Here is a 15,513-nt window from a genome sequence, read left to right as displayed (position 1 = left end):
TGAGAAGGGTCGAGGACATAGGATGTGCACCCCTTTAGTCCCCCAGGGCTCCCGAGTGGCGCAGCAGTCTAAGATACAGCATCTCAGGGCTAGAGGCATCACTACAGACCCTGGTTCGATTCTAGGCTGAATCACAACCGGCCGTGATTGGGAGTCCCATTGGGCGGCGCACAATTGGCACAGCATCATTGTAAATAAGAATTTATTCTTAACTGACTTGCCTAGTTAAATAAAAATCACAGGAAGACTATTTGAGATACAAGCAGAGTGTAGAGTTCCTAAACCCATCAACAGAATACACTCCACATGCCATGTGTACAACTAACAAAGGAGAGGAAGTCAAAGGTCACTCACAGAGCCGCAGGTGTGCGAGGGCCGAGGTCTTGTCACCAGTTAATGCCCACACGTTGAGCTCGTCAACTGATTGGACGTCCTCCAACTTCAGAAGGTCTTCTCTGATTCGCTGAACGTCCACATGCCTGGGCGCCCCTAACAGCAACACACACTTTCAGTTTCATGAAACTCAGAACGTTAACATTGTTTCTCTCTAGCGAGTCTTGTTGCCATGTTCACTAAGTTGTTTACAAAAGACTTGTGCCTTTCATAGCGTGAGAACAATCTACTATTATTTCAACACTATGGGCCATTTTTACAGCTCCAGATTAGGCAATTGAAAGTGTGTTTTAGTGCAGGACTAAGTATATTAAAGCAGCTCTATATAATCATGGTTAGAGTTCATGGCAGTGTCAGACAGGAAGTGAATAGAATAAGCATTTGTTCTGATGACAGTAGATCCGTCTGGTTAACAATGAGCAGAAATATGATGATGTAGTTACCTCCGTCTCTCCAGGACATTATGGTATGATCTAGATCAGCAGTTCCTATTACTGGTCCTGGGGACCCAAAGGGGTGCACGTTTTTGCTTTTGCCCTAGCAAATCAAAGGCTTGATGAGTTGAATCAAGTGTGAGTGCTAGGGCGAAAACTAAAATGTGCACCCCTTTATGCCCCCAAGACCGAGAACGAACCACTGATCTAAATCACATACAGTACACATAGGCTAATACACTGGTTCCCAACTCCAGTCCCCCCAACAGCACACAGTTTTGTTGTAGCACCAGACAAACACCTGATTCAACTAATCATCATCATCATCATCATCTCCTCAATGAATTGAATCAGGTGAGTTTGTCCGGGCTACAACAACGTGTACTGTTGGGGGTACTGGAGGACTGGAGTTGGGAAACACGGGCTAATATGAACTGTAATACATGTAGCCGTTGTCTCACCCTCGAGGACGATGACTCCTGTGTCTCGTATGATGCGTATCGTTGTGAACAGCACCAGGATAGAGAAGATGTAGGTACAGATGGGGTCCGCCAGCTTGTACTCTGGCTAGGGGGGCAAAGGTCAGGTCAATGTAACAGCTTGGTCGTTAGGCACAAACTGAAGGAAACAGACAAATAGTTCCTTTCTATGTGGACTTAATAAGGCAGGGTTTCCCAAACTCGGTCCTGGAGCTCCCCCTGGGTACAGGTTTTGGATTTTGCCATAGCACTACACAGCTGATTCAAATAATTGACTCCTCATCAAGCATTGATGATTTGAATCAGTTGTGTAGTGCTAGGGCAAAACCAAAACGTGCTGCCAGGGGGGGCCCCAGGACCGTAGGTACAAAACCAAAACGTGCTGCCAGGGGGGACCCCAGGACCATAGGTACAAAACCAAAACGTGCTGCCAGGGGGGGCCCCAGGACCGTAGGTACAAAACCAAAACGTGCTGCCAGGGGGGGCCCCAGGACCATAGGTACAAAACCAAAACGTGCTCCCGAGGGGGACCCCAGGACAGAGTTTGGGAAACCCTGCAATAAGAAACGGTAATTTGCGTTTGCCATTGCAAAAACTTTTTCTGTTGCATGGACTAATGAACACAACCCTGGCCCGACCAAGAAAGCCCTTAAACCATCCCATTCATCCCTTCAACATTAAACAGTTCCAAAATAAATGGATCTTTAACCCCTCTTCCTGCTCCCAGGTCAGACGTTCCAGCCTACCTTGAAGCGAACGATGTAGGCAGCTATGAGGACCCCTATACTCTGGACCAGGTCTCCCAGTGCATGGATGAAGGCTGCCCTGACCGCCAGGCTTCCCTGGGGCCCCTGGGCTGGGGGGCCACCGTGGCTGTGGCCATGGCCGTTTGAGGGTGGAGGGGGAACCCCGTGTGAGTGACCATGACCCCCGTGGGTGTGGAGGTGACCGTTACCGGTCTGGTTCAGGAGGAAACCCATACTATAGAAATAAAGAGAGAGAGGAGAGAGATTTGTCAGTTTGCTTTAACTTCTGGTGGCCGTTTAATTATGTACTACTATGTTTAATCATTACTATACATGATTTGAGGCTACACTATCAACACGCCCCCCCCCGCTCGTCAACACACTACACACGCCCCCCCGCTCGTCAACACTACACACGCCCCCCCGCTCGTCAACACTACACACGCCCCCCAGCTCGTCAACACACTACACACGCCCCCCCGCTCGTCAACACACTACACACGCCCCCCCGCTCGTCAACACACTACACACGCCCCCCCGCTCGTCAACACACTACACACGCCCCCCCGCTCGTCAACACACTACACACGCCCCCCCGCTCGTCAACACACTACACACGCCCCCCCGCTCGTCAACACACTACACACGCCCCCCCGCTCGTCAACACACTACACACGCCCCCCCGCTCGTCAACACACTAACGGTTTTGACTTGAGGTTATCATTTATAGGGGTGCCAGGTAGGTTGTGCCTACCAGAGAAAATATTGGTTTCTCCTTTTAGTTTGGGAGGAAATGAGTCCCATCTGGTCCGTCAAGTCTACACCAATACAAAGGACTCATGTAAAAGTCAGGATGGACATACACTTTCCATAAACTCTTAAAACATTGGAAATAACTTCAAAACAAAGGTATTCTTTTGCGTGGGTTGTATTACCAACATAAATGATCACACAAACATAATAATATAACAAATAATGAGTTCTGGTTCCTCCAGAAAAGTCCTGTACCTCGGACCTAAAAGAGCCCAGGCCGGTAAAGAAGTTCAGGGAACTCAAGTGACCTTAGTCACGCAATGTTTGTCCGTTCATCCCAGTGTAGCGTAAACCCAGTACCAATCATACACTCAAAATAACTATTTTACCACAACCATAAAGCGTATCAAATCTTAATAAGTCCTCAACTACATAAATCACGGTATACATCACACCAAAACTAATGAAATACCGTATACAAACAGTTTGTAGTCAGTTGGTCAGTCAGACAATCCAATCCGCTAACAGATCTCCAGCGGAGAAAGGCCACGAAATTCAGGGCCGTCACAACACGCCACGCTCACCTGCATGCGCCACGCTCACCTGCACGCCCCACGCTCACCTGCCACGCTCACCTGCCACGCGCCACTTTTTTGTGTGTTTTTTTTTACTTTATTTATACAGGTTTTCCTCATTGAGATAACATCTCTTTTCCTAGAGACCTGGTCCAATAGCAGCAGGGAGAACAACGTTTCAGACAACCTACATGCACTAACACAACATTAAACAAAACTAGACAATTACATATTACGTTAAAAAAATTATAATACAAATTAAAAAAAAGCTGTCCTAAAGAAAATTACTGATATTTACATGGACCAGGAGTTAAAACTCCAGCTACATGACTAGATCATCAAATGTTTAAATGTTCAGGAGAGAATTCCAGGACCACGGAGCTGAGTAACTAAAACTATTTCTACCATGACCTGTTCTAATTCTTGGTACTGTTAGAAGCCAATGGGACCGTAATTGATATTTATTTACCGACATGATTAAAAAAAAAGAACAGTGGCATTTTACCCAGTATGGCCTTATAAATCAGTGTATACCAGTGTTTAAGCCTACGCAAGGTCAATGACGACCAGCCAACAGCGCTGTAGAGATCACAATGATGTGCTAGACGTTTTTGATTGGTAATGAACCTGAGGACCACATGATACACTGAATCAAGTGCTCTCAGGGTAGTGGTTGAGGCCTGCATATATAGAACATCACTCAAATCTAAAACCGACAGTAATGTACATCGTACCAGCTCCTTCCTGGTCTCCAGAGAAAAACAAGCCTTATTCCGGTAATAAAAACCTACTCAGCTTGAGCTTCCTTATCAAGTTCTCTACATGAACAGTGAAGCTCAGCTGGACATCATCCCACACGCCCTGATATTTGTACACTTTGACTTGCTCTATAGTATGTCCAGCCAATGTAGCAATGACATGGTTGGTAACATGCCTGGCATTTGAAAATACCATGCATTTTGTTTTACCCGGATTCAGAACCAGCTTTAAATCATACAGATTCTGTTGATTGATGCTACATGCTGTTTCAATATGATCCCCAATGTTGTTGATATACAAAATGAACAGTGGGCCGAAAAATAGAACCTTGTGAAACACCTGAGCACAACTCTACGGATTTACAACCATCCGCCATTACACATTGGTTTATAAATGACCTATCAAATCGTACACAATCTAGAGCAAGACCAGTAATTCCACAACAGCATGGTCCACGGTGTCAAGCCTCTTGAGGATTGACCACAAGTTCTCAATGGTATTAAGGTCTGGGGAGTTTCCTGGCCATGGACCCAAAATATTGATGTTTTGTTCCCCGAGCCACTTAGTTATCACTTTTGCCTTATGGCAAGGTGCTCCATCATGCTGGAAAATTGTGAGTGAGCCCACTCCCTTGGCTGAGAAGCAACCCCACACATGAATGGTCTCAGGATGCTTTACTGTTGGCATGACACAGGACTGATGGTAGCGCTCACCTTCTCTTCTCCAGACAAGCTTTTTTTCCCAGATTGCCCAAACAATCAAAGGGGATTCATCAGAGAAAATGGCTTTACCCCAGTCCTCAGCAGTCCAATCCCTGTACCTTTTGCAGAATATCAGTCTGTCCCTGATGTTTTTCCTGGAGAGAAGTGGCTTCTTTGCTGCCCTTCTTGACACCAGGCCATCCTCCAGAAGTCTTCGCCTCACTGTGTGTGCAGATGCACTCACACCTGCCTGCTGCCATTCCTGAGCAAGCTCGGTACTGGTGGTGCCCCGATCCCGCAGCTGAATCAACTTTAGGAGACGGTCCTGGCGCTTGCCGGACTTTCTTGGGCGCTTTGAAGCCTTCCTCAAAACAATTGAACCGCTCTCCTTGAAGTTCTTGATGATCCGATAAATGGTTGATTTAGGTGCAATCTTACTGGCAGCAATATCCTTGCCTGCGAAGCCCTTTTTGTGCAAAGCAATGATGACGGCACGTGTTTCCTTGCAGGTAACCATGGTTGACAGAGGAAGAACAATGATTCCAAGCACCACCCTCCTTTTGATGCTTCCAGTCTGTTATTCGAACTCAATCAGCATGACAGAGTGATCTCCAGCCTTGTCCTCGTCAACACTCACACCTGTGTTAATGAGAGAATCACTGATATGTCAGCTGGTCCTTTTGTGGCAGGGCTGAAATGCAGTGGAAATGTTTTTTGGGGGATTTAGGTCATTTGCATGGCAAAGAGGAACTTTGCAATTAATTGCAATTCATCTGATCACTCTTCATAACATTCTGGAGTATATGCAAATTGTCATCATACAAACTGTCATTCTCAAAACTTTTGGCCACGCTCATCATCAACACCCTACACGCGCCACGCTCATCATCAACACCCTACACGCGCCACGCTCATCATCAACACCCTACACGCGCCACGCTCATCATCAACACCCTACACGCGCCACGCTCATCATCAACACCCTACACACGCCACGCTCATCATCAACACCCTACACACGCCACGCTCATCATCAACACCCTACACACGCCACGCTCATCATCAACACCCTACACACGCCACGCTCATCATCAACACCCTACACACGCCACGCTCATCATCAACACCCTACACACGCCACGCTCATCATCAACACCCTACACACGCCACGCTCATCATCAACACCCTACACACGCCACGCTCATCATCAACACCCTACACACGCCACGCTCATCATCAACACCCTACACACGCCACGCTCATTATCAACACTCTACACACGCCACGCTCATCATCAACACCCTACACACGCCACCCCCTAACAAAGTGAGTCACACAATTGAAAAGTAATTTAGCTCCAGTAGTGTGGAGTGGAGACGAAAAGACCTTTGTACTGCAGTAGTTTATGACATGTCATCATACACTGACTGTGGGTCTTTTACAGCCAGACACACTGCTGTCCTTGGCTGGAGACAAGGAAGCTTCATCATTCATTCACTCTAACTGGAATCAGGAATCCCTCCCTCCTCCCCACTGTCAGGTCAGGGCTGGTGAGTGTTCTGGTGCATAATGACTTCTGTCTGTGTGTGTGTGTGTGTGTGTGTGTGTGTGTGCATGCAGGTGTGTACTCAGCTACTCACACTAGGTTGACAGCGACCCCCACAGCTGCAGTGATGAGCATGGCATCTCCGTTGATTTCAAAGTCCTGACTGACAGTTCTCTGCACCGCCTCGTTCAACAACACCCCCGTTAGGATGTAGATGAGTAACACACTGATACCGGCTGAGACCACCTCTATGGGGGGTAGAGACACAGAGATGAGTAACTCACTGATACCGGCTGAGACCACCTCTATGGGGGGTAGAGACACAGATGAGTAACACACTGATACCGGCTGAGACCACCTCTATGGGGGGTAGAGACAGAGATGAGTAACACACTGATACCGGCTGAGACCACCTCTATGGGGGGTAGAGACACAGAGATGAGTAACACACTGATACCGGCTGAGACCACCTCTATGGGGGGTAGAGACACAGAGATGAGTAACACACTGATACCGGCTGAGACCACCTCTATGGGGGGTAGAGACACAGAGATGAGTAACACACTGATACCGGCTGAGACCACCTCTATGGGGGGTAGAGACACAGAGATGAGTAACACACTGATACCGGCTGAGACCACCTCTATGGGGGGTAGAGACACAGAGATGAGTAACACACTGATACCGGCTGAGACCACCTCTATGGGGGGTAGAGACACAGAGATGAGATGATACCGGCTGAGACCACCTCTATGGGGGTAGAGACACAGAGATGAGATGATACCGGCTGAGACCACCTCTATGGGGGGTAGAGACACAGAGATGAGATGATACCGGCTGAGACCACCTCTATGGGGGTAGAGACACAGAGATGAGATGGACCAAATATGGTTCTCTTTATGGAACAAGAGGAGAGGGGTAACAGTAACGTACCTAGGCGATGCAGTCCGAAGGTGAATCTGTTGGTGGGTGGTTTAGCAGACAGCCACAGTGCCAGCAGAGACACCACTATCCCAATCAGGTCAGTTAACATGTGGAGAGCATCAGTCATTATGGCCAGACTGTTAGCTACATAACCACCTAGAGACACAGAGACAATAAACACATCATAATACATTACAGAGACAATAAACACATAATACATTACTGGCAACAACATTTCACTTAGGGCCCACAGAAGGCTAGGGCCGGCTATGACTGCACATGTGGGTATGGATGGAACTGGGTACGCAGACCTGAGAGCCACTGCTGCCCCTCATGATGAGTTCAGATTTTGTGGCCCCACCCCATCAAAGTTGCCTATCCATGACCTACATTATAACCTACTAATACATCTCCACCTACAGGCAGCTGTTAGCTACATCTCCACCTACAGGCAGCTGTTAGCTACATCTCCACCTACAGGCAGCTGTTAGCTACATCTCCACCTACAGGCAGCTGTTAGCTACATCTCCACCTACAGGCAGCTGTTAGCTACATCTCCACCTACAGGCAGCTGTTAGCTACATCTCCACCTACAGGCAGCTGTTAGCTACATCTCCACCTACAGGCAGCTGTTAGCTACATCTCCACCTACAGGCAGCTGTTAGCTACATCTCCACCTACAGGCAGCTGTTAGCTACATCTCCACCTACAGGCAGCTGTTAGCTACATCTCCACCTACAGGCAGCTGTTAGCTACATCTCCACCTACAGGCAGCTGTTAGCTACATCTCCACCTACAGGCAGCTGTTAGCTACATCTCCACCTACAGGCAGCTGTTAGCTACATCTCCACCTACAGGCAGCTGTTAGCTACATCTCCACCTACAGGCAGCTGTTAGCTACATCTCCACCTACAGGCAGCTGTTAGCTACATCTCCACCTACAGGCAGCTGTTAGCTACATCTCCACCTACAGGCAGCTGTTAGCTACATCTCCACCTACAGGCAGCTGTTAGCTACATCTCCACCTACAGGCAGCTGTTAGCTACATCTCCACCTACAGGCAGCTGTTAGCTACATCTCCACCTACAGGCAGCTGTTAGCTACATCTCCACCTACAGGCAGCTGTTAGCTACATCTCCACCTACAGGCAGCTGTTAGCTACATCTCCACCTACAGGCAGCTGTTAGCTACATCTCCACCTACAGGCAGCTGTTAGCTACATCTCCACCTACAGGCAGCTGTTAGCTACATCTCCACCTACAGGCAGCTGTTAGCTACATTTCCACCTACAGGCAGCTGTTAGTTCATTCAAAACTGGTCTTTCTCAGAACATAATCAAACACACATACATTTGTCATCTTAGGTGTATGTGTGTATTGTTATGGCAGCAGGTGATTGTACAGGTACACTAATACCACTGTGTTGAACATTCCTCCACTCTTCACCTGGGGCCAGGTATGAGGAGGGACGGGTATGACCGACTAAGATTACAGATCCAATCACAATGTTGATGTGGGAGATGTAGGATCTGAAAAGAAACTAACTGAGTACAGTCTACAGCTGTCCCCAGCCCTGGTCCTGGAGAACTACAGGGCCTACACTGTGCAGACAGTTTCTGCCCTTCACTAACACTCTTCATTCACCTAATAAAAGGTGTTGATGATTAGTTAGTTAGTGGAATCAGGTGTGCTCTAGCGCTGGGCTTGCAGTGCAACCGCAGTACCTCTCCAGGCCCAGCGCTAGTGAGTAGGTCCACTCAGGCTACTTCAGTTTGGAACTTGGAAGTCAATGCTCCAAACATCATACCAAGTTGATTTGATTGGAACTTGAAGGCCACAGCTTTAAAACCTGTCAGAATGCACTCCCAGGACTTCTACTTCAATAACAAATGTTGGTTTGGTTCCAAATAATCCATAGTTATATCCAAATAGCGGCGTTCGTGCGTTCAAGACACTATCCGAAGGGTAAAGAAGGGTGACTCGCCCGACGCGTTTCGTGACAAAAAATTTCAAAATATTCCATTACCGTACAACGAAGCATGTCAAACGCTGTATTTGCGTTTGACATGCAGTATTTGCACGGCCGGATAAAAAACGTACCCGATTTAATCTGGTTACTACTCCTGCCCAGTAACGAGAATATGCATATAATTGTTTGATTTGGATAGAAAACACCCTAAAGTTTCTAAAACTGTTTGAATGGTGTCTGTGAGTATAACAGAACTCATTTGGCAGGCCAAAACCTGAGAAGATTCCAAACAGGAAGCGCTCTCTCTGACTATTTCCTGGCCTTCTTGATCATCTCTATCCAAAACAGGGGATCTCTGGCATAACGTGACATTTTCTAACGCTCCCATAGGCTCTCAGAAGGCGCCAGAACGTTGAATGGTGACTTTGCAGGCCATGGCTGAAAAACAGTAGCGCATTTGGATAGTGGTCGATCTGAGAACAATGAGACTGGGGCGCGTGCACGAGCCGACACCATGTTTTTATTTTTTCGTCTTTGAACGAAAACAGGGTTTCCCGGTCGGAATATTATCGCTTTTTTACGAGAAAAATCGCATAAAAATTGATTTTAAACAGCGTTTGACATGCTTCGTTGTACGGTAATGGAATATTTTGAAATTTTTTGTCACGAAACGCGTCGGGCGAGTCACCCTTCTTTACCCTTCGGATAGTGTCTTGAACGCACGAACGCCGCTATTTGGATATAACTATGGATTATTTGGAACCAAACCAACATTTGTTATTGAAGTAGAAGTCCTGGGAGTGCATTCTGACGAAGAACAGCAAAGGTAATCCAATTTTTCTAATAGTAAATCTGAGTTTGGTGAGTACCACACTTGGTGGGTGTCAAAATAGCTAGCCCGTGATGGCCGGGCTATCTACTCAGAATATTGCAAAATGTGCTTTCACCGAAAAGCTATTTTAAAATCGGACACCGCGATTGCATAAAGGAGTTCTGTATCTATAATTCTTAAAATAATTGTTATGCTTTTTGTGAACGTTTATCGTGAGTAATTTAGTAAATTCACCGGAAGTGTTCGGTGGGAATGCTAGTCACATGCTAGTCACATGCTTATGTAAAAAGCTGGTTTTTGATATAAATATGAACTTGATTGAACAAAACATGCATGTATTATATAACATAATGTCCTAGGAGTGTCATCTGATGAAGATCATCAAAGGTTAGTGCTGCATTTAGCTGTGGTTTGGGTTTATGTGACATTATATGCTAGCTTGAAAAATGGGTGTCTGATTATTTCTGGCTGGGTACTCTGCTGACATAATCTAATGTTTTGCTTTCGTTGTAAAGCCTTTTTGAAATCGGACAGTGTGGTTAGATTAACGAGAGTCTTGTCTTTAAAATGGTGTAAAATAGTCATATGTTTGAGAAATTGAAGTAATAGCATTTCTAAGGTATTTGAATATCGCGCCACGGGATTCCACTGGCTGTTGAGTAGGTGGGACGCAAGCGTCCCACTGGCCCAGAGAGGTTAACCTCACAGTACTAAGTGTATAATGAGAGTCTGTAGTCAGCACTGTAACAGACTAGTGTAGTGTTTTGTCTGCTCACCTATCAGTTCTCCAATCATGAAGAGGAAATACAACACAGAGGCGCACGCCAACTTCTTCATCACTCTCCTCCGTTTAACCCCCTCTCTCTTCCTCGTGCAGCTCTCACACTGCGACCGGTCCATGTTGACACCGGGGCTCCCCAAACTCCCCGAGGACGAGTCGAGCAGCGAATCGTCATCACCCACCACCACTGTGTTCACCGCGACGCCGTTCGACGGTGCCCCTGCTGCGTAGTCCTCCATCTCACCGGAAACCACCACTTTGAGTTTGTTGAACTTGGGCGCCTCATCCTCCGCGAGCTCGTCCCCGGAGAGGTCAAAGGGTGCCGTGTCGCTCAGGTCCCAGTCCTCAGGCTCCTTCCTAAAGGCGGACCGCACCTTGCTCATGAAGCTCGCACCACCTGACATCGTTAACAGGTCAGGAGCTGTTAACTTTCAATTACACCGGTCTGAGCTTGGTGTGCTTCTCTCCAATGTCACCATGCGGCCGTCTTAGAACGTACTGAATCAGTGGTTGTGGCTGTAACGTTACATCTGTGTTGACACACCTGAAACATGGAAATAATTCATCATTAGCAGAAAGAAATTAAACGTCCTATCGTTACTTAGAACACACCCAATGTCTGTTAAAACGGCACAGTATAATAAAGATAATTTATTTTTAATGTAATAGCTAACTGCACACCAGGTTGACATTTGTAAGTATGTTTCGATCGTCTACCCTTGTAACAGAATACTCCGAGGTGGACATGGATTTAAGGAAGCCTACATATTCAATATTTCATGCACTGAAAACGATAACCATTCCATTTCAGAGAATTCTGATGATTCGAGGGAACTTCAATGGGGGATAACAGCACCTCCAACAGAAAAGCACACAAACAATGCATCCACACTCGGCTGAATCAAAACAGCTTGCTAGTTGTCTGCATGGAAATTCCTCGTTGTCATTAAAGAAATTAACGTTGAAAACAACATCTTGTTGACTACACACAATGTCTGGCAACAACTCATCCGTCCAACAAATCGATTCACCATTGACAGAAGAGGGGAGGCTTGATTGGTTAGCCAAGCTAGCTCGGAGACTCGAGTTTTTAACTGAGCTGAAAACGTCACATTCCTCTTACAACATTAGCGTTAAAATTACCGATCGTCAGCCTTTCCTAGGGGAGACCACTTCCTCACTGTGATTCTGTTCAAAACCATTTCTCTAACATCAACATCGCACCGTTAGTTTGAGAAACAAGTAATCAAGCTAGATTCGTTCAAACAGGAAGTCCAAACAGTCACATGAGTGACGCCCTGTCTCATGATGTTTTCCAGACGTTGCCGTTGTTGATGGAGAGCTAATTTCAAAGGTAAAGTGTTCAAAATCATCTGTATATTTTACAATATAACATGATTGCCTCCATTTGGAATGACTTGCATGTGTTTTGCTGCCTTAGCTAACTGTAGAGAGGACAGCATTTCTAGATTTATTCAGAATGGCATAACTAGCTAGCATAGCCAGGCACCATAACACTCTCCTAGACGTGCTGATATCAAACTAGCTAGTTAGTTGATCTATTTTATTGATACCTGGTTGTGTTGTCTGACTCAGGCATTCACTTACAAAGGACATTCAGCCAGAGCTTGCCAATCCTCCCCTGAATAGCTACTGGCTTTTCAGGCATTTGCACCAGCCCTACTGTAACACACCTGATTCTACTAATCACCTTTGATCAGCTGAATCAGGCGTTTTGGAGCAGGGCTGGAATAAAAGTCTGCACACTTCTCCAAGAGGAAGTGGGTTTGCAACCCCTCAGTAGGTTCAAGGGTCCAAGTGGCTAACATCTCCAGTGTTTCCCCTATATTAATTTAGCAGTGGTGGGGCACCATTTAAAAAAAAGTTAACTTTTAACAGTTCATATTGTGTTAACTCATACCCAAATAATGTTGTTGACTCATCCTATACTTGTATTTGCATAAAATAAAACCCACCTCAAACTTAAAAAAAAAAATGCTTGCCATTTTGTCATATAGTGTGATGTAATACTCCTCAGAAGGATGAGCTGGCCAATCAGCAGTCCACTTGCGTTAATATTTGTAATAACCGGTATACGCCCACACCATTCCAACACAGAAAAGCTTTGTTGACATACTTCATTACCATTTTTTGTAAGGAAAACTATTTCACTGATATTGTAAGTAATTATAGGTCATATTTCATAGAAATCTGGAAACACCAGGCACACTGCCAAACATCACTAATTTTGCCGCTGCTGCTTGCTTGCTTTCTTTAGGCTGTAGAATCAGACAGTGACGTCCAACATGGAGACAGAGGGGAGGGCAGATGAGGGTTCCTCGTCTCAGCGTGACCCTCCTCAGAACACTGGCAGCTACGGTAACTAGTTATGAGTTGCACATGCTTATCTCAACTCTGAATCAGACCCTTATGCCTGATTTGGACTACAGAACCGAACTGAACCAAGTTGAGTTGTACTGGGCTGGCCTGGTTACATATTCACAATAGTTTCTGGAACCATGCTGGACAAGACATTGTGAAAATTAAATATTGGAGCCAGGACAGTACGGTTCATGTCTACCCTAGAGTGTGAATCAGTCACTTTTCAGTGCTTTTCCACTGGCAGGCTTTGCACCAGTTTTTGGTCCAAAGATGTTTATTATAATAATAAAATAATTTGGTGTGTGCTTACAGTATATTTTGTCTTATTTGAATTGGAAATGTGTTGTTTGTATATCCCCTCTCCCTGAGATACTCTGAGTGTGGGATCACGGTCAGGGTCTGCCATTATCAACGGCGGCCCTGGAGCAATTAGGGGTTTTCACCTTGTCGGCACGTTGATTCGAACTAGAGACCTTTTGGTTACTGGCCCAACACTCTTAACCGCTAGGCTACCTGCCACCTCCGAGACCTGTCCCAAAAATGCCCCAAAATGTCTAGGGCCATGGACCTACCCAGACATGAGGTCAGACTGAAGGGAGTGGGACTGGTCTTTCTACATATGACCGGTTAGAATTGACAAAGTGTTTGTTATTGCCCCTCAGGTTTCAGCCTGACTCCCCAGGACTCTCGGCCTACAGAGGACTCCCAGCCTGCAGAGAAATCAGTCCCTATTGAAGAGCCCATTGTAGTGGACAGAAAGGCCATAGAGAAACTGACAGAAGGCCTGCTCTCTCACTACCTGCCTGACCTCTACAGCTCCAAACAGGCTCTGTTGGAACTCAAGTTAGTATTCAAATCACATCAGACATTAAAACAAACCCTTGGGTTGCATCCCAAATGGAACTCTATTTCCTCTAAGGTGCACTACTTTTGACCAGGGCCCATAGGGTAGTGCAATATGAAGGGAATAGGGTGCCATTTGGGATGCACTTGTTGTTTCCTCTAGTCCAGTTTCATCTTTCAGTTTATTAGGAGGATAATGATAATTCACAGATCATGTTGTAATTAGATTCTACTTTACAAGATAGTTAGTATTCTCTGTCCATGTTACAGATGTTGTGGTGTGTGACTGTCTTGTGTTTGTGGCTCTTATGTTCCTCTCCTTTCCTCTTGACCAGTCAAAACCAAGTCATCCTGCTGGACACACTGGACCAAGAAGTCACCAAATTCAGAGAGTGCAACTCCCTACTGGATCTAAACTCACTGGTACATTTGTCTGTCTGGCTGGCTGGCTGTCTGTCTGCCTGTTGTTTCAAACATACACAGCATCTGAAGAGAATACTTTCATTGTCCACCCCTCCTGTTCCCTGTAGGACTGATGGATGTTTGTAACCAGTTTGTTTCAGTTCACAGAGGCCAAGTTTTATCACGGTAAACTGGTGAACGTACGTAAAGACATGATCATGCTGCACGAGAAGACAACTAAACTAAAGGTGGGTGAATGTTTATTTCCCCCAGAATGGACTATTGTTGCTTAGCTATTGCTCACCACATAGTTTCTCCTCTACCTCCTCCATGCATTCTCTCCTTTTCTATGGTAGCAGTTGATAAGAAATTGTTGTTTTTAATGTAAACTTAAATGTGAAATCACTGACATTGAATTGAATGGGAAACTGGGGGAAATATTTTTTCAACAATTTGTCTCTCTGTCTACAGAAAAGAGCATTGAAGCTCCAGCAGCAGAGACAGAAGGAGGCTATGGAGAAAGAACAACAGAGAGACAGGGAGCTGGAGAGAGAGAGGCAGCTGATTGCCAAACCTGCCAAGAGAACATAGAACCATCCATGAACTCTGTCCTAACTCTGTCACTGCCAACTATACTATACAGCCAAAGACGAGGGATGCGTCACACATGTCGAGTGCTCTGATCCTGATCCCCTCTCTGGTTGTTGAACAGTAGACCAACTCTATTCCTCAAGATGACACAGTTCATCCATGGTTGTTGTCAGACATGATTTGGTCTCTTGTATTCAGAGGTGTTAGGACAAGTACTGTTTGGAGGCAGTTTTATATTCAGAGGTGTCAAGACGATTACTACTCCTTGTTAGTTTTTGTGGCCAATCAGGCTGTTTAGATCAGAAACAGCACACGCCAGCAGTGATTATTCCTCACTTCATCCTAAATGGCTGTAATAATAGAGATTTCCGAGGTGAATAAAAGAGAAGAGCCGATGCAGTCAA

The 15,513-nt window shown here is 45.9% G+C and overlaps 2 protein-coding genes across 10 annotated transcripts in view; one reads left to right on the top strand and one right to left on the bottom strand.

Annotated features, from left to right (window-relative positions):
• Window positions 1–12,601, bottom strand: part of znt4 (Zinc transporter 4) — a 14,222-nt gene extending 1,621 nt beyond the window's left edge. Inside the window, exons 1-7 of one of the 9 annotated variants that reach the window (XR_001319044.2) lie at window positions 12,035–12,219; window positions 10,887–11,435; window positions 7,320–7,466; window positions 6,481–6,634; window positions 2,053–2,287; window positions 1,289–1,394; window positions 355–479 (exon numbers count right to left, since the gene is read on the bottom strand). Coding sequence is in view for 8 of the 9 variants with exons in the window: in XM_014127413.2 (XP_013982888.1) it covers window positions 355–489; window positions 1,289–1,394; window positions 2,053–2,287; window positions 6,481–6,634; window positions 7,320–7,466; window positions 10,887–11,295 (1,186 nt within the window). In the remaining variant the exon portion in view is untranslated. The other 8 variants (XM_014127413.2, XM_014127412.2, NM_001139905.1 and 5 more) reach the window with 8 other exon arrangements.
• On the top strand, window positions 12,060–15,513 carry bloc1s6 (biogenesis of lysosomal organelles complex 1 subunit 6). Its single transcript, XM_014127418.3, has 6 exons — window positions 12,060–12,245; window positions 13,170–13,270; window positions 13,936–14,116; window positions 14,452–14,539; window positions 14,680–14,766; window positions 14,990–15,513. The coding sequence occupies exons 2-6, from the start codon at window positions 13,198–13,200 to the stop codon at window positions 15,107–15,109; spliced, it is 549 nt and encodes a 182-aa protein (XP_013982893.1). The 5' UTR covers window positions 12,060–12,245; window positions 13,170–13,197; the 3' UTR covers window positions 15,110–15,513.

The sequence above is a fragment of the Salmo salar genome, chromosome 11 (genome assembly GCF_965601325.2).
Source record: "Salmo salar chromosome 11, fSalSal1, whole genome shotgun sequence".
In the NCBI taxonomy this organism is placed as follows: Eukaryota; Metazoa; Chordata; class Actinopteri; order Salmoniformes; family Salmonidae; genus Salmo; species Salmo salar.
This window is presented reverse-complemented; position numbering and strand designations above follow the sequence as displayed.

Bases quoted from the DNA above. Each gene is read 5' to 3' on its own strand.
- bloc1s6 (XM_014127418.3), top strand. From the start codon at position 13,198: ATGGAGACAGAGGGGAGGGCAGATGAGGGTTCCTCGTCTCAGCGTGAC. The intron at 14,117-14,451 runs GTTAGTATTCAA...CCTCTTGACCAG, and splicing joins CAGGCTCTGTTGGAACTCAA to TCAAAACCAAGTCATCCTGC. The intron at 14,540-14,679 runs GTACATTTGTCT...AGTTTGTTTCAG, and splicing joins TACTGGATCTAAACTCACTG to TTCACAGAGGCCAAGTTTTA.